The sequence below is a fragment of the Typopeltis vanoorti genome, chromosome 8 (assembly GCF_054136105.1).
Source record: "Typopeltis vanoorti isolate ZY-2024b chromosome 8, IOZ_Tvanoo_1.0, whole genome shotgun sequence".
Taxonomy (NCBI): domain Eukaryota; kingdom Metazoa; phylum Arthropoda; class Arachnida; order Uropygi; family Thelyphonidae; genus Typopeltis; species Typopeltis vanoorti.
In genome coordinates this window covers 108,353,575-108,374,082 of record NC_143556.1, presented here as the reverse complement: position 1 = coordinate 108,374,082, position 20,508 = coordinate 108,353,575, and the positions used below count along the sequence as shown (strand labels likewise).

At 34.5% G+C, this 20,508-nt stretch overlaps 1 protein-coding gene across 1 annotated transcript in view; it reads right to left on the bottom strand.

The window, feature by feature from the left end:
- Positions 1-8,347: 8,347 nt before the first annotated feature.
- LOC150104264 (stearoyl-CoA desaturase 5-like) overlaps positions 8,348-20,508 on the bottom strand; it is a 42,443-nt gene continuing 30,282 nt past the window's right edge. Inside the window, exons 5-6 of the mRNA XM_090396443.1 lie at positions 15,718-15,923; positions 8,348-8,780 (exon numbers count right to left, since the gene is read on the bottom strand). Coding sequence (XP_090252569.1) covers positions 8,348-8,780; positions 15,718-15,923 — 639 coding nt within the window. The remainder of the gene's footprint in view (positions 8,781-15,717; positions 15,924-20,508) is intronic.

Here is a 20,508-nt window from a genome sequence, read left to right as displayed (position 1 = left end):
GTGATTGTTATATTCTGAAATGCCAAGATGGGGAACTAATACTTGATGATACAGGAGCTGATGGAAGTAAGGTTTTTTCTATTAGTTGTGAAGAAGCTGAGAGATTTTCAACAAAAATGTACGACATTGATAATCATTTACTATTTTTGGAAACTGAATTACCATCTGTCCGATTAATGGGAAAAATTATCGCTCAACATTTAAATTCATCAATGGTAAAATTAGACTTTCAAGATTTTATCCAATTCGATAAAGATTCTTTATTTTGGGACATTTACGAACATTTTACAAAAACTGTTTGTGTATATTTGCTGACAAAAGAATACACAGAATGTTTAGCGAGGCATGGTGTCATTTCCAGACTGACACAATATCAAACGTATGGAAGTGTGGTTACCATGGTATCTGATTTAAAAATTCTTTTGCGTGACCAGCTATTTTGATGTAATGTAACCAAGAAACAGTGAGTAACAAAAATTTTATTCATTGAACTCTTTGGAAAATGTTAAGAGTCTAACTAAATATTGTGAAATATTTTTAGGTAATTACATGTTTCGAATTTTTCTCAGTGAATATACTTGTAAATAGTATTTCAGCAAAATAAAATGTGCATTTGTAAACTTAAATGAACAAAGATGTGTTTTTGTTGTTGTGTTTTTCCACAGTGAATTTTTACTCAGTTATTCTGATTAGATCTTGATATTTAAATCCACAACTTTATATCTTAATGCAATTCTGTTTAATTATTTTAAAAAAATCACAACTGTGAAATTAATGCCAGGACAGGAAAAAAAAAGTGTTGAAAACGAAAATCCATGTATTGATTATTTTAGAAATTGTCTAATGCTATCTATTGACATTATTTGAGTTATCTGAAAACAAATCGTTCACATAATCGAAAATCCGAACTGTTAGAATTTGGTTATTTTACAGAGAGAGAAAGAGAGAAGCATCTAATTAAACCAACAAAACGTGACTTTAACACTTCTTTAAAGTTTGGCATAGAGAAAATGTTTGTACTCTACAGATAACACATATACAAATTTTACCTTTCCCTACACAAAGTAAGATAAAAACACACCAACAGTATATCCAACAGCATGTGAAAACATGTCGTTGAGTCATCTGCGCAAAGGTTCATTTTTGAAGGAACGGTCAGGGTAGGGGATGGTAAGTGTAAACAGTACTATAAGAAAATACCAGAGAGTCGAGTGAGTTTGGACTTAAGGTAATCGTTCATCCACTGCAGCTGCTGTTTTGTGATTTGTGTTTGGTAATGCAAAAATAATGGGTGAGCCACAAATTCATTGAAAGTTTCTTTGTGAAAAGTTCTAATTGTTTAGAATTTTGTAAACGAAAGTTACCATAAAGTATACGATCAGAGCTAATAATCAGTGAAATAATAATAAATAACTATTTATTTGTGGTGCCATATGAAGTAATCGAAGAAGAAGAATGAAGGAAAACGATTATGAAAAATCGACAGTGGGTGAAAAATACGAATTTTCACTTATCATTGGGATAATTGATGTACAATTTTTGTTGAATAGCAGTTCAAATTTATTTCCTAAAGAAATTTGTATTTCTGATGGATTTAGTGTAAGATATGCAGTGACAAAATCACCTTGTAGTTGGAAAGAATTACCTGAAAGAGTTAAAAAACAGAATTCTTGGTTAATAAAATATAACCATCAGCTGAAGTGGGAAATTGGTTCACTAGCTTTGGACAAACTAAGAGATTGGATGATAGAATCAACATGCAAATATCATATATTACTTGCCAAAGGAAGAGAAAAATCAAAAACATTAACGAAGTTAATAGGGAGGCCTGTTCTTGATTTAAATGAAATTGGATGCCCAAAACGTGAAAACATAATGTGTACTTTTAAATGCTTTTGGAAACATAACGAAAGATTCTGTGCTTTTAATAATTCTCTGAAGTATACGTATTGGATTCGAAAATATAAATATGCAACCCTTAATTTTACTACTACAGTAATAAATTCCCAACAAACAACCACCAAATGAAAATTAACTTTCAGATGAGAATCACATTGTCAAAACCATACGATGGTAATTCCACAACCATGGAAGAACCTTTGATGTATTTTTCAATTTATTTATTTTCTGTATTGTTAGATTCAGTAAATACAATTTGTAAATAATATTTCGTTCAATAAAATGTGTAAATTAAATGAACAAATTGGGTGTCGTAGATGTGTTATACAAATTTAAGAAAGAAGATAACATTTTTTTTTTCCCTTGTGAAATTTCATGCCACAAAGTAACCAGAGAATTTTTTTTTTTGATTCATTGAAGTAAAAGTCTTATTTGTTCGTTATCTAGAAACAAGGTTAATGAATGAAAACTAACAGTGTGGGAAAATAATTCATAAATAAAGTCTACTTACAGAAATAGGTTAAGAGCACAAGGAATCGAAGGTAAAATTAATAGTTATATTGGTAATTTCCCAGCGGAAACCAAAAGTTCGAAACAAAACACACGATTTCTCACCTACGTACAACAAAAGGCGACCGGATAAGGCTTAATGAGAAATATACAGTGTTGGAAAATAAATTCTCATATACTTTATATATTTATTAATTCTGCTCAGTTATTCTGTTAGAATATGACCTGTAAAAGTAAAATACAGAAAATAACCAATCAATTTGAAAAAAAAAAAAATAAATAAAAATTTCACTTGTCTGAATTCCATACTCTAACAGCAATCGGAATTCGAAAGCGGAAATAACACTTACCCTAAACAAAACGGCGCATAGACTTTCCCACTAAGCTTGGGGAACTTTAAGAAAAACTTAATGAGAAATATTCAGTGTTGGAAAATAAATTCACATATACTTTATATATTTATTAATTCTACTCAGTTATTCTGTTAGAATATGACTTTTAAAAGTAAAATACAGAAAATAACCAATCAATTTGAAAAAAAATAATAATAATTTCACTTGTCTGAATTCCATACTCTAACAGCAATCGGAATTCGAAACCGGAAATAACACTTACCCTAAACAAAACAGCGCATAGAGCTTCCTACCGAGGAAGGACACCCGTGGGAAAGATTAATACAGAGAACCAAACGGATACTAAAGTAAATTAAGTAGTCCACTAGCTTTTCTGGTTATTTACAGAAATATCTATCAACTCCTATGTTTTGTGTGTTTTGTGGTGTGAATATATGTTAGCCACAGTAAGCTATAATGAAAAAGTGAAATGTTCTTTTCAGATTTGTGTTTGTGTTCTGTGAATACATGTTAATCAACAATTGGAATATTCAGAAAACCTACTGTAAAAGACTTAATGAGAAATATTCAGTGTTGGAAAATAAATTCACAATTTACGGTTGTGACTCATGTCATCCCCTTTGAAGAAAAGCGCTCGCTGGGGGATATTGCAATGACGAAACCTCACCATCTACGCTCCGTAATCTAAAGGACGAAGTAACTAGTTCAGGTTACAGTATTTACAGAAATTTCATTCTTTGTGGTTTTTGTGTTTGTGTTGTGTTGTGGATATAAAATTGAACTATTTTGGAATAATCGAATTTCGAAGAGTCATCTGGAAAGCTGTAAGTACTTTTTTAACTTAAACATAACTGATCGCATGTTGTTTGGTAAGCGTAATTCTAATACTGAATAGTTTTTTTTTTCCATAAGAATAATCATAGGTTATATATTAGAGTATCAACATGGACACATTAGCGATTTTTTATGTCTAATGTGTATGTGTGTGTGTGTGTGTGTGTTTAAGGACAGGTACTTTAAGTATATAATTAATTATTCAGAAAAGATCGAAACACGAGAGCCATCACGACTTTCTCTAAGAATTCCCACACTTTAACAGGAAAGAAATACCCAAAATGTATTGGAAAATTAGTACAACCATCTAGAGAAGAAAAAAAAACTGTATGTTTGTCACGATTTCTTATACACTAATATATTTCCCTTTCCATTCAAAACAATAACGTCACTTATTTACAACTAACAAATGACGTCACTTATCTACATCTCATAACAAACATTCGCGTCACGATTCCTTATCTTACTTTTAGACAAATCAAAATATCCGGATGAATTATGAATAAAATATGAACTTGATTAGAATATGTACATATATAGAAGAAAATACAGATGAGGTATGGAAAAAAAAAAAAAAAAGTATGTGTGTTGAGTGACATCAGTATATAATTAATTATTCAGAAAAGCTCGAAAGGCTGCCGCCATCACGACTTACTCTAAGAATTCCCACCCTTTAACAGGAAACAAATACCCCAAATGTATTGGAAAATTAGTACAAACATCTATATAAAATAAAAATAAATAAAAAAAAAATAAAAAAAAACCGTATGTTTGAGTGACACTAGTATATAATTAATTATTCAGAAAAATCTAATCACACCCGCCATCACGACATACTCTAAGAATTCCCATAGACGACAATGACGGATGTGTGCCACCCTGGGAAAATTCAAAGATATCTTATCTCAAAACATAGCCCACAATTCCATAGCCAAACCAAAATACCACACAAAGACATAACGTCACGATTCCTTATCTTATCTTGATCTTGATCTTGTCAGAAGTGTCCACCAATGACAACACGATTACTTATCCACTAATATATTTCCCTTTCCATTCAAAACAATAACGTCACTTATTTACAACTAACAAATGACGTCACTTATCTACATCTGAAAACAACACACACCCACGACACGATTCCTTATCTTATCTTGATCTTGATCTTGTCAGAAGTGAGCACCAATCACGACACGATTTCTTATCCACTAATATCATCCTTTCCATTCAAAACAACAACGTCACTTATTTACAAATAACAAATGACGACATTTATTTACAAATAACAAATGACGTCACTTATCTACATCTGAAAACAACACACACCCACGTCACCATTCCTTATCTTATCTTGATCTTCATCTTGTCAGAACTGCACCACCAATCACAACACGAATCCTTATCTCTACCATCACCCATAATCCCATACGCGAACCAAAACACAACAACAGAAGCCAGTGACACACTTGCCCACACGGAAATTCCAAACATTCCACACCCATGAAGCCATGCACACAATGACGTCATCAACCAATCACGTCACGATTCCTTATCTTATCTTGATCTTGATCTTGTCAGAAGTGACACCCCTACTACTTTCGTACTTAATAAGGCATTTTTTAGAAACAACTTTTATTTACACTGGTTAAATATGCGAAGTATGTCAGAATAAAGATGTCTCAGTTTAAGTTTGAAATGTTAACAAATACCTATTATTTATTCATTTCGTTCCACACTATGTGGACACTAATACGTTTGATGTGGGAATTCAGAAAGTTATGAAATCTGGCAACAGACCTGTATACAGCTGTGACTACAATGCAATAATCGCCTCATAAGGACCCTCTAAAAATCTATTACGACTGATGATTACTGTTATAAGTATATCAGAAATATCACAACCGATAAATATTAAAGAAATTCTTTAAGATACTGATTTTAAATGTAATATTTTTAAATAAATAAATAAAGAGTCCGACTACACTTGTTCAAATAAATCTTTATATTCCTTTTACACTTTTACAGCTGCTATATTTTACAGATTATATTTCTTATACACAATTAGATTTCTGGAATAGACATTGAGTGTGTACCAAGGTACCAGCCTCTGAAAAGTAAAGACAGCGTTCTAACTGAGATTTAATTTAAATGAATACAATTCATTTCATCTCTAAATGGAAACTGTTTCTTCCATAAATTTCATTCAACATCTCTTCATTTGTTAAAAACTAACCCAGCTTTTTTGTCTGAGTAAATAAGTGATAACATATTCTAAGGAATACATAATTAAAAGCTTAGTTGCAAAGTGACTTTTCTTTTACGCATAAATAGGGTGTTCCATAATAGAGTACCATAAGCATTATGAAAGTCTATATCCTGCAATCAAATTGTAAAACTTAATAAACGAGACATATTTGTTGAATGAGTGTTGTGATTTTTCTTAATTAGTATAATGTTGAATACATTATCAGAGGGAAATAATTCAGTGTAATAATTTCATCACACTGAGTTATTTCATGATAATGAAATAACACTGATAGCTGAAGAATTCGTTGCAACTAACTGAGTTTTTTCAAGTCTCAGATAACGATCTATTTTTGTTGGACTAAAGTGTTATTGAAAGACGGCACAGCATCATGATGGTGTTGTTTCTGTTATTTGGGATTATAGATGAAGTAACTAAGGCTACAAAGTCCATCATTTACTAGTACTCTAAACTGAGTTTGTTCTTCTGGCCAGATTCTCAGGATAAAAAATCCTGAATTCGCAGAAGGTAAAACCCTTTCCCCTTCACAGAAAATGGAAATCTTATAAAAGTTCTTCTTATCCTGGATAGTTTGACCTCAGCGGGACCAACTACTCCCTGCAAGTGAAAAAATCCGAGTTCCAATTTTGTGTATATGTTAAACCAAGAACCCTTTATAATCTGAGAAGTGTCATGAGAAGTTGACAGAGTTCCTCTTCAGGAAATTCTTGTTGTTCATTCCATATAAGAGGCAGCCATACCAGAAAAACACAGACTATTTAGAGAATAATAAATACATCGGTCTCATAGCCTTACTTGCTTCGCCCCCCAAATCCAGAGTTAAGAACTTAGATTCGAACATAGTTTTTCTATTCGAAGGGCATCTTCGATCTAGACTAAACTTCCAAGAATGTCCCCACTAGTGAGATCTGATAACTAACTTCAATTAACTGAAAAGTTCTTCTAAAAGATATTTCTATCATAGACGGTATTGAACCCAGGTATATTCAACTAGTGATATCATCATCGTCATTATCGACTGATCTACGATAGTCAGAGTACCAACGTACGGACTAAAGGATTCTTTGTGAGGTTTTATACATATATGGTTAGTTGATTTAATTCCAAGTCAACTAACCATATATGTATAATTCCAAGTAAACTAATCATGTACTATATTTAAGTGACTTTATTCCAAGTCACTTAAATATAGTATATGAATTCGATTTCAATAAAATGTCGTAAGTGTTTATGACTAAATCCGTGTGTGTTCACAGGGAAGTTTTTGCCTGTTTTGTGCGACGAAAAAACCCTGGTTTGCACATGAAAAACCCTTCTCCCTCTATATGAAAACGGCTAAATCGCCTTTAGCCGGAAGAGACCAGATAACGGTTGCTCACTTCATGGACGGAAATCGAACCGAGGTCTTCCCGACCAAAGAGCTTCAGCAATACTGACTGAGCTACGGAGGAATCCCCTTCTTCATACAGAGATGAAATTGTATTATTAACTTTACTTGATAAAACAAAATACAACAGAATGATCTAAATAATATAACCATCATTGCAAAATAAAGAAATTGCATTATTGTGCATCTGTGACGTCATGGAATGATTCATATATTTCTGCAAGGCAATTAAAATCTTCAATAAGCCTTATGACCTTATATCAGTTTAAAGAAGTTATCCACCACTTAACATACTGATATACATACGGATTTAACATATGGATTCAACTAAAATGAAATCACTATGTGGAAAATGTAACACACCAGATTTCTTAGAGATACTTATATTCACCTCTACAGAAAGGTGGTCATTCGGAGCTAGTTTTGGTATTTTTGTAAGAATTAGTTCCAATAGTAATTTATGTGTCAATCTATCTTTGTTCTGCAAAGAAGACTGACAGGTCATCACAGAGGGTCTTTTGCATACCTAGTGGAACTTCGTCTCTGCCTTGAAAGATTAGTTGCTGAATGATTCCTTAAATCACAGATATATTCGCACTCAGATGTCATTCTAAGATAAATAAAATTTTTCAGTCTGGGATAAGATGTTGGAAAATATTCATACTGTTTTACCAAAAGTCGCAACTAACAATTGCGAGAAAATGTATCTGCTAACAGCAGATGATTCGTTATTTGTTTCATATGTTGTTGGTCTGTTCCTTAGAGTGGTTTCCATTCTCAGCTAATAGTGAATGGGTGGAAGATCATCGAGGCATGTATACATGTGAACGTATGTATATCAGTATATTAAGTGGTGGATAACTTATTTAAACTGGTATAAGGTCACAGCTTTCTTTATTGATGAATTTATTTGTCTTGCAGAAATATAAACCGAACAAGACTATTACCACTTTCTAACATTTTATGAAGTGTATATTAAAATCAGTTTATTCTTTGATATGTTTTATAAATCCAATTGTTTTTATGTTTAAATGCTGCATTTCTCATTTTTACAAACGAAATACAAACAATCATAATGAGATGAAAATTGAAGACTGTTCAGTAGGAATAGGAATTGGCGTGAACGTGTTTCAGTTTAACCTCTTCAATAAGAATAGGTGTCGCAGATTTCAGGTCGTAAGCCAGCCCAAGAGCGTGCATCAAATCGATGAATATCGCAGTTATATTCAGCACCCATCCTAGTTCACTAGTGGAATAGTCCCAAGGAAATGTGTGATGGTAGTTATGAAATCCTTCTCCTAATCCGAAGAAGGAGACAAGAAGGTTTTCTCTAGCTTCAATGCGCTTGTCGTAAGGCTGATATCCGTAGTAATGAGCAGCACTGTTAACGAGCCACGTCAGGTTCAAAGATGAGCAGTAACGAAACGAGAATCCTATGAAAAATCCATTCCAATAGGATTCACCCCACAACCAAACAGGCAACACAGCGGGTACCAAAACACCGAAAAGCAAAAAGAGTACTCTGTAATATCTGGAAAAAAAACATCACTGTGTGAGTCAACGTTATTTTGGATAAAAGTAGCAAATAACTATGAATATGCAAATTATCGTAATCATGTTAAGTCAGAAAGCATATTTAATTGTATTATCAGATATTGATATAGAGAGTTATTTCAATTAAGTTCTCTCTTAATATTTGTAACATATCATATTAAATATTTTATTTTTACGTTACTTTCACCCATAAGAGGTTTGAAACCTCGATATACCCTGAAAACTACGATAGGATTAAGAATTACAAAAAGAACGTACACATTACACTTTCATGATATGAGTTCGATTCTCGTCTCTTAAAAGAAGAATTCTTATAAGGACCTTTCAGCTAGCCGATATCATAAAGAAAGGGAAGAGTTTTTCCTCCCAATAACTTGCTATACTCATCCCGCATTAGGCAAATAATGCACAAATAATACACGCAGTTTACTGAGAAATTAATATTAGTGGACGATACTGTAGATAGTGGGTTGCGTGGAGTCAGTGTCCTCTCTTAGTGGGTCATTAGACTTATAGGAGGTATCACTTAAATATTTTACGTTTCTAGTGATAAAAAATATTTTAAGTAAAAACGTAGGTGTCATTATTCAGAGTGAAATATTGAGCTGCCTATCATGCTACTCACCATTTACAATTCAACATTAAATACAGATTTTTGGCGGTAGAAAAACAAAGGAAGACAGCTGCTTCATCAGTGAATATTCTTGAGGTCGAGGTTATATGGTGAGTGGTCAGTGTAATTTAACGCTCGTGTAAAATTGGTGTTTTTGTGTGTGTTTTTCCTTAGAAAATTGATTTTATAGTATATTATAACGATTTTCGTGTTTTTAGAGTATTTTGTGTGTCTTTATAACATATTTTATTGGGGCTGTCGCCGCTAGAGGGATTCGTAGTGTGTAGTGTTCGTGAAAGCTCCGGATAAGATAAGTTTTATTTTCAGTTATCTTTGACAAATTCATTTAATATTGCGTAGTTTTATTTGCCTTGCGTCTCTTAATGCATCGTTTTGTGTGTTTTTGGTGTGTTATAATTTATAATTTGATAAAATACGTTGCAAATAAGTATGGCTCAGTACGAAGGAAAATGGCGGCCAGTAATAATGGTTCGCCATCTTTATCAAAGAACGGTAGTATACTAGCTGCGAAATGTACGCTTTGAGGAGTGCGGTCGGAGTGTGGTTAGATGATAATAAAGGAGTAAAAGTGTGTAGAAAATGTAGGGAGAATGAGAAATTGAAGAGTATTTCGGATCGTGAGTGTGATATTTTTGTCAAACTTCAGAATGTAGAAAATAGGGATATGACAAGAAACAGCGAGGTTGTACCAGAGAATTCTGAGAGAGTGAATGTAGATAGTGTGAATGATAATATTAATGATTTTACTGAGAATAAAAAAGATGAGATCGACGCAGTGAGTGAGATCGCGTTGTTGAATGGTGCAATACAAAGGGCAAAACAGCAGCTAGAGCGTATGAGCAAAAGTCGACTGAATGAACCAGCCAATAATAAAAAGTATGACAGGAAAAAGAGACGTATGAGTGTGAACATGAACAAAATGAAGGATAGAGTGCTGTATGGAGACTCGTTAGTACGAGGTGTGATAGTAGAGGATTTGACAAAATCGTACCAACCTGGTGCGACCATAAAGGATGTAACTGAGTCTATTAGAGAGCAAAAGGAAAGGGTGAAAGAAATGATTGTTGTGACAGGTACGAATGAATTGAAAGGAGACAAAATGGAAATGATAGAAGACCTGAATGAATTGTTTGAGGTAGCAAAAGAAAAGAGTGAGAGAGTTAAAATGATTAGTCTTTTGCCATGGTATGACAGTGAAATGTTTAAAAGGAGGGCCATAATTGCGAATGACTTTATGCGTGGGTTATGTATGACGAGTGTTGTGGAATTTGTGGACGTGTGGAGTGAGTTCGATGGGCGAAAGGATCTATATAAGATGGATGGCTTGCATTTTAATGGTTACGGTGTAAGAAGACCCGAGAAAGTGTTGGTGAATGTGCAAATTCAGGGAAACTAGATTTATTAAGGGTGGCGGGGGTAGATATACCGTCCTTAGGGAGGCAGTTGAATGTAAGAATGAATATAATATGCTCGAGAAAATAAGGACAACAAATCAGAATGAGATAGTTAATATAAGGCATCAAGGTAGGGTTGGGGCTAATGGGGGGGTCTCAAATTCATGTACACTAATGTTAGGAGTATTAGGAACAAGAAGGAAGAGTTTTTGGCCATGGTTGGCACTTCCAGACCACAGGTTATTGGTATTAGTGAAACATGGCTGACTGTAGATGATATAGCTAGTAGGATTGAATGTGATGGGTATAGTGTGTTCAGGAATGACAGGCAGAATAAAATGGGGGAGGAGTATTGTTGATGACAGCTGATGAGCTGCAGCCAAGGAGAATAGAAGTTGAATTGCAGGATAGAGAAAAGAGCACATTTGAGGCCATTTGGTGTGAGATTGTGGCTAGCAGAACTAAATATACAATTGGGTGCTGCTATAGACCAGATGATGGAAAAGATGGTGGTGACAGTATGCACAAGCAAATAGAAGAAATGAGTGGAAGGAAGGTGATTATTATGGGAGATTTCAACTATGGTCGCATTGATTGGAGTGAGGAGAGGACACACGGGAGGAAGGAATTGGATTTTATGCGGTTATTAAGGGCTGACTATCTGAGACAGCATGTAATGGAATATACTTGGGGTCAGAAAGTGCTTGACCTAATAATTACATCTGAGGATTTGGCTGTAACAAATATGACCACATTGCCACCAATCGGTTAGAGTGATCATAGGGTCTTGACTTGGGAGGTGGCTAAAGGTGTAGAATTTTCAATTAAGAGAGGGTACATGTGGAATTATCGGGCTGGAAAGTATGACAAGCTTAGGAGTTTGATTTCAGTGCCATGGCACTTACAACTGCAAGGACTAGAAGTCGATAGTGCATGGGAGGTAGGTAAGAAGTGTTTGCATGAAGCAACGGCTGACTGTATACCTAGAGTCCGAATAATAAATGAACTAGGGATTAAATGGATGAATAACACCATTAAGCTTGAGTTGCAAAAAAAGAAACAACCATGGAGAGAATTTAAGGAGAAAGGTGACCTGCAGGCACACGAACGGTATAAAGCGCAGGCCAGAAGGGTAACGAGTGTGGTAAGAAAAGCAAAAAAGGATTACGAAAGAACATTGGCCATGCAGGCTAAAGAGAATCCTAAACAGTTTTTAGATATGTAGCAAGTAAAAGGGAAAATGTACATGGCAGAATGATTTTAAAGAATGCCGATGGTTGGGAGGTAAATGAATCAGATGATATAGTTGAGTTACTGAGTGAGCACTTAGCAAGAATATATCATCCAGGTGGTGACATTGCAGAAACGAATGTACCAGTAGATTATACGGGAATTGTGGTGAATGAAGTGGAGGTGAGTAGTCTGTTGCATAACCTCAATGTCAATACATCTGTGGGAATAGATGGTATACCAGCTCGTGTTGTACGAGAAGCAGCTAAAGAATTGTCAGTACCCTTGACCATTTTGTTTAATTTGAGTCTTGGGTCTGAGTTAGTCCCAAGGGGGGTGGAAAGAGGGGAAAATAGTTCCACTGCATAAAGGTGGTTCCAAGACTGCTGTTGTAAATTACCGACCGATTAGCATATCAGGAATCATTGTCAAGGTCTTAGAGAAATTACTCAAGAAAAGAATACAGGATTGGATAGATGAAAATGGGATATTGTATGGGGAACACGGTTTTGTGAAGGGTAGATCATGCCTCAGTAACTTGCTCACGTTTTATAACATAGTGACGGCTGAACTGGATAGGGGTAATGGGTTTACAGTAATACTACTGGACCTTGCCAAGGCTTTTGATAGGACACCACATAGAACCCTAATCAGTAAACTGGAGCAGATGGGGATAGATATAGGGTTGGTGAGATGGATAGGAGGGTGGTTGAAGGAGAGATACTAGAGAGTGGTTTATTCAGGAGTGGAGTCTAAAAGACGGCTTGTAACTAGTGGAGTGCACAGGGCTCTGTTCTTGAACCACTGCTTTTCAATTTGTTCATCAATGATATAGGAAAGGATTTGAGAGGAAGTGTTCACTTGTGTGCTGATGATGCAAAGTTGGGTAGAGCAATTATGGGTGCACAGGATGTCAAAATTTTACAGGATGATTTGGATAGTTTGGAGGACTGGACTAGGAAAAATGGATGCCAATTTAATGTGCCAAAGTGTAAGGTTATGCACTTTGGGGTGAAAAGCATAGCAGCAGTATATCGCATTGGTGGAACTGTACTCCAGGAGATTGATGAGGCCAGGGATTTTGGAGTGTTGGTGGATATGGAATTGAAGTTTAGGGGGCACATTGCAAAAGTGACTAAAACAGCTCACCAAATCACTTGGCTTCTGAAAAATACTTTAACATGCAGAGACAAACAAGTTGTTGTTCCTCTGTATCGATCCTTGGTAAGATCCCGTCTGGACTACTATGCCCAGTTATGGGCACCAGGGTTTCTTCGTGATGGGGAGGAAGTGGAGAGGATCCAGAGACGAGTGACCAAGATGATAGCAGGTCTGTGGAATGAACCTTATGAGAATAGGTTGAAGATTTGTGGGTTGTAGAAATTGGTCGATAGGCTAAGGAGGGGTGATATGATTGAGACATTCAAATTACTGAAGGGTTTCTATAAGATTGATCCAGAAGATATTTTTGAAAATATGACTGGTGGTGGGAGGACTAGGGACCATGAATAGAAGTTGGGTAAGAGAGTGGTTGACAAGAGTGTTAGAGCTAGGTTTTTTACTTGTAGAGTAGTGAATGAGTGGAATAATCTTCCAGAGTCTGTTGTGGTTGCCATGACTGTGAATGAGTTTAAGGCGAGGTATGATAGATACTGTGTGAATGTTGAATAGTTGTTCTTCACATGATGTTAGGGCCTCCCTCGATGAGTCTGTCGACTCCTTGGAGTTGTCCGGAACAATAATAATAATAATATGCTGGTATTGAAATCATTAATAAAAATATATAGAAAATATTCATTTTTCTATACTGTGATATAATATCACCATAATATTACTTGTAATATAGACAATAGATATTTCCTAAAATTAAAGTGATTTTGGAGGCTGTTGGGTTTCTTGATGAAATGGCTAAAGTCTATTATTATAAGATCAATCCTGAGTCTTTAACTAGTTCTGCTGTTAATCGGCTTTTCAAATGGAATAACCTTAGATTCAACTCTTGTCATAACGTGAAGTTTTTTGTTTTTTCATTGAAGAAGTGTTAGCCAGTCCTATTGGGAGTTGGGGAATATTTCCTCATGAAACCGTCCAGTCAGCCATAGGGTACACATGGAGTTATCAGAAATCCTGTCTAATTGGTATTTGATGATGAGGTATGGGAGCGGGTTATGTAGTATAGAAGGTGCCTTGTGTAGTGTAATGCTGTATAGAAAAAGTAGGCAATGCCCTGAAATAATAATAATATTAAAAATAATTTGAAAAATAAATACAAGCTCTTCTATTTCACTGAGGGGGAGGTTATTTGTTATTTTTATTACTTTTTGAAGATGCATCGTCTTTTATCATCTTAAATACTATAATTCCTTCCGTTTATGGTTTTAAGTTTTACATATTAAGTTCTCCATAACGTTTCATTTAATTTCAATTTAATTAGCAACTTTTATATTCCTCACCTTCAAAAACATAAATTGACAAATATATTTACTTACCAATATAACATAGATGTCATTTAGTGTTTTATATACTCTATTTGTATAGTTTTATATAGATCAACGAATTAATGTGAAGGAAATATTACTAAATATTTTAGAAAAAGTTTCTATTACTGTTTTTCGCGAAATTATTGTTTTATTTTGGTCTAATCATATCGGATATATGCGATATGAGGGATTATTCTCATTTATATTATGATATGATAATACCATCATCATAATAATTAATTAAATCCTGATATATATTCTTGTGAAGTTTACAGGATATTATGGCAGTACCACTGAAAGTTTTCATCATTACTAAATTTCTATTTTTCCAAAAAATTTATTTGACCATACTATCTTAAGTGACCTACTATAATAGATTAACTCTGCTGATATAAATAGATTCTCTTCTTCTTGTAATGAGGACGATTTGAATCGATATCTTTCAAAGAAAGGCATTGTTTTACCGACTAAACGACGTGATATTAGATCAAATTCTTCAGGGTTGCATCATCATACCATCTACTTTATAAATGCAAAGTATATATAAGAGATGCGAGTACATGAAATAATATTGATTCTGTGTTCTCAGAAGGGTATTCGAAATTTGCGCGCTTTTTTATTAAAAACTTGCTATCTGTGATAAACAGTGTAAAAAATGAGAAACAAATAGTATTATAAAAAAACTGCGCTTCGAAACAAAAAGTAGTAAACTACGTTACATTGACTATTTGCTGAGGAAATGACAATTTGATGAGAAACCGTCGATGCCAGACCTTATCATATGCTTTGGAAATGTAATGAGCAACTGAAAGGGTTCTTAAGAACCTTTCAATGGCACCTGTTCAGAGGTCCGTGATGTAGGGTGACGTAGACAGGTTGTGGATCCTGATTGGCAAAATCCACGTTAATGGTCATGGCTTCGTTGACAGCTCTTCGGATGTGAAGAAGCTAACTATAGATGACTCCTCATACATTAAAAGTGTTTTGTTTTTCATTTTCTGAATAACTTTTCTAGTGGCATTAACAAATATTTGGTTTTTGCAATATACTCTCATCATATTGTAGCATCCAGATTATGAAATTACTGAACGATTCATATGCTTCAAGGTTTATTAACAAATATGAATTAACACTACACTAATTCTGAGTATATTAATAAACACTTTTTTTTCGTACCTTCTTTGAAATCTGACAACTGGATCCGCTAAGATATCACTCATGTCCACAGTTTTTCCCTTCTCTTTGACATCAGGATGTTTTCTCATCATCAGCCATCCCACATGTGCGAAAAAGAAACCTCGATTTATATTATGAGGATCAGCATCTGTGTCAGCGAACTTATGGTGCACACGATGATCTCTGCACCACTCATATATATTATCCTATAAAAATAACAAGAAATGTATTCCATTATATTTTCATACGATGTTACATCTTAATATTATTAAATTATTACATTTTACAGATTAATATTACATTATTACATAATGCATTGTAATATTCGTATATTATATGATACTATTATTATATTATTACAATACACATATTAATATGCGTATAATACATAATAATATTATTACATTGCATAATGCTAATTTTAGTATTCATTTAATTAGGTTTAATGCAATAAATACTACCTTTTTGTATATTTTAAATCAGATTTCTAAAGTTGTGTGTGTGTGTGTGTGTGTGTGTGTGTGTGTGTGTGTGTGTGTGTGTGTGTGTGTGTGTGTGTGTGTGTGTGTGTGTGTGTGTGTGTGTGTGTGTGTGTGTGTGTGTGTGTGTGTGTGTGTGTGTGTGTGTGTGTGTGTGTTAATCGAATAATGTAAAGGAATGATGGATTTTATGGAAGTTATATGTGTCTGAAATAATATCGGGGAAAAAAAAGATGATGAGACAGTGAACTCCCACTGAATTGGAAGCTGGGTTACCCTTTCTGATGACAGGGTATACAATTAATTAACTTTGTTGTTATCATTTAGCCTTCTTGCTGTGGTTACTATCTTTTATGTGATACATATGGCAACTTTGGCAGTCTGCTGGTACAATATCCCCAGTTCGCGTTGTGATGTTCTCTAGCTGTTCAGATGTTTTACATTATATGGCAAGTTGTTGAGCTGTGATATGAAATGCTCGCTCACTGTCGCTCCAAACTAATCATTGTAGCGTATAGTTTGGTATAAGGTCGTATTTGGGATTGGTATGCGATAAGTTTATTTGTTATCACAGTAACATTATTGCAATAGTATCATAATAATAGCACTTACCGTCTTAGATGTTTTATACTCAGGGATTTTTAGTTTTTCCATTACGGTTTCGGTTATTTCCTGGTGTGTACTGGGTCTCCAAAGCACCGTGGAAACGATTCTTCGGTGACGTTTTTCAAAATTTGTTAAGTGAATTGATGTATTTTTACACTTTTGATGTGTGTGCATAGACAGTTATGCCATACCTTAGTAATGGTTCACAAATTCCACAATATATGAGTTTTTTTACGTTGTTTTGCTTCGAAGAGGTTTTGCAGCAAGATAGCGTAGTTTGTTATGAAAGTATTTTATGTTTTACATTTGGAGGAGATGATCGTTAATTAGAAGTTGATGAAATCAGCTCATATTATGCGAGCTGATGAATCACTAGAAAAGGCAGTTATGTTTGGGAAGATAGAGGGAATGAGAAGAAGAGGAAGTCCGCAAAATTGTTGGCTGGACAAGTTTAAAGAACTTACCAACCCGAACTTATAATTATTGAAAGAAAGGACAAGAGGCCAAGTGAGTTGAAGAGCCTTTGTTCACAGGATCACCAAGAGTCCAAAATGGATGAATAGCACATTATAACAACAACCACAACAAGGCTGTTATTTCGGAACATTGGCAGCGTCCATGATTAATGTAATGTGTATCGTTAGTGGTGTAAGATGAATGATTCTTGGGATATTTATAATTAGAATTTGCATTTTAGTCTGTTTATTATAATTGAATTGTGATGGAAGTAGTTGGTTATGTAGATTGGGTCATGCTATGCATTGTATAAAATGCAATGGGTTGCATTTTATATAATGGTGGTGATTTTAATTGGTGATTTTAATCTGTTTTATTGTATTTTCCGTTGGAAATTTGGTGTTTTATATTATATTCGCGGAGATTGTTTGGTTTTTAGTGTATTAGTGTAGATTGTATGTTTTTACTCTTTTATAACATATTTTTATTAAGATATTGCAGTACTAATATGTACAAAATAGCGACAAAAACGCACGAGTAGCGTAACACTAAGACCAGTGAAGTCGACAGCAAGCAAGTTTCCCTGCTCAGGAGGATATTGAAAATGATTTAATCAGAAAAATCGGAAGTTAGAAACATATTTTTAGGCAGACGATGAGGGAATTACCGAAAATTGAGCAGTGTTTGAATGAACATAGGAAGGATAAGAAAATTATGTAGCAAATTAATAAACAAAACATGTTGTTTTTGTTAGTAACTAACGAAAATAAGATAAGTAAATTTGACTAAAAAGAAGGATAATTATTTGGTATGAGACTATCATAAAATATCATGTTGATGAGGGGATTATATCTCCAAATTTTCCCAGAGCAAATATCAAAACTATAGCACATGTGATTTAAAAACAGTCAAAAAGTAAACGAGAACTTTTCACTGTTTTTTAATTGTTTCTTAATTGTAGTAGGTACTAACGACTAACTAGAGATAAATTCAGTATGAGAGAGGAAATGGAAGGGTTTTTGTAAGAAACGAGAGTGAAGAGTGAGAAATTGAAAATCGTAAGTACATTATCTTGATATGATAAAATGAATTAATAACGGCTATGATTTCAAATGATTGGATGCTTTGGCTGTGTATGGAATCGATGAGAGTTTTTGGATGAGTGGAGTAATTTTGCAGGAAGATTGAATTTGTATAAGGGGGTCGGCCTTCACTCGAATGGTTTGATATCAGGAGTCTTGAAATAGTAATAATTCGTTTAAGACCAAACAGAGATAGTTGAGGAAATTAAATTATAATGGGAGGAAAGTAAGAATCTGAGTGTAAGAGCGACAATATTATGTAACTGTTTTAATGATTGCAATGAGCATTATTATGGAAATGAATATGAGGAGAGAACGATTTCGATTTTGTGTGTTCGTCCGCTTTGGATCCATCAAACATAAGTAAGATGCCTGCATATATAAGACACTAGAGAAGAATAGAAATCTGCAAGTTGTCCATCTATTTTTCACAAATTACACACATCTATCCATCGGGTCATTCGACTTCATCAGATGCCACATGGTCACTCCTTTCCTGGGTAATGTTCCACACCAGTCCTTGCCAGGTGTTCCTGTCGTATGCTTTTATGGAGATGACTAATATTCAGAGATATGAGACACCAACCATCTTTCCATCTCATTAAAGGTCTACCCCTTCCTCTTTTTCCATTAACATTACCTTTAATTACAGGCTTCAGAAATTCTCCTTGTATCCTTTCAATTTTTCCAAAGTATATTAGCTTTCTTCTCTCAATATTTTTAAATAACCTTAAAGTTTTGCCAATCCTTTCTAGCACCCATTTATTTAACGTTATTCAGGATGTGATATCGTCAGCAGGCTTTTGTAACCTCATCTCAAAAGCACCTATCTTTTCTCTATCAGGCTTCTTCAGGTTCCAGATCTCACACTCATAAGTTGCTGTTGGAAAAATTGCTGCATCCAGAATCCTCAAATGTGGTCCTGTGGAGACAGATCTATCCTTCTAGATTTTAGACACGTCTCTGACTGTTGCTTTATCCATTCATAGTCTTCTTCTGATGTCTTCTTAATTGCAATTCTTCACAATTGGTAACGGATCCTTCGAACTTGCTGACTTCCACAATGTCCATTACGTTATACATGTTTCAAAGCACTTTCCTGTCTATATTTCTTTTGAAAACCAGAAGCTTTGTAATGCTAGGATTTAGTTGAAGTATTCTGGTCTTACTGATCTCATTAACGTTATTAAGGATTGGTCTTAGTTCTTCCTTGTCATAACAAAGGAGTACTGTTTCATCTGCGGACCTCAGATTACTGGTCAGTCTGTCAACTTAACAAAACAATTTGAATAGTTGACAGACTGACCAGTAACCTGATATACTTAAGGAACAATGCCCTCAACATATATACTAATCAAGTGAGGAGAAAATAGGTATCCTTGCTTAACTCCCTTGCAGACCTGAAGGCAATCCGTTAATCCATCACCAGGTCTCACTGTGACTTCGTGTTCACTGTACATAGCTATCAAGCTGATAATGTGTTGAGGAAATTCCGTTAATTTCATTACTTCCTACAATTTCATATGTTGATCGCAGTCAAAATCTTTGGAGTAGTCGACACGAAACGCATTATCATAGGGAGTCTAAATTCTTTATACTTTTCAATAATATTTTTGAAGCAAAGGATCTGATCTCTCATACTGTTTCCTTTCCTAATACCTACTTGTTCTTCATGCATCTCATGTTCAGCTTTGGATTCAATCCTGTTTAGATGGTCTTTAGAAGGTCTTTACTAAATTCTTGCTTGCATAAGAGATTAAATAATTCTATAGTTCTTGCAATCGTTCATGTCTCCCTTCTTATATGGTGGTATGAAAACCCACTTCTTGTCCAGTCTCTAGGTCATGGATTGTTTACATATCCATGTAAACAATATCCATGAAATACTCTTCTTCCTCCATCTCCTGTGGTAAGAGATGTAATTCCTCGCACTACACTTTCCATCTTGTTTTGTATTTCAGTTCGATTGTTAGTATTGATCAGTCTCTGTCTTTCATGATATTCCATTTGGGCTGTTCTTTGTGTCACGAACAAAAAGAAACATCCTTTTATAATTGAGCCGCTTCATCTGGAATTCTATCTCTTCACATGTATTAGCATAAAACTTTTCCTTGTCCTGCTTGATTGTTCTTCTGTCTTCTCTATGTAGTCTTTATATTCTTCTGTTC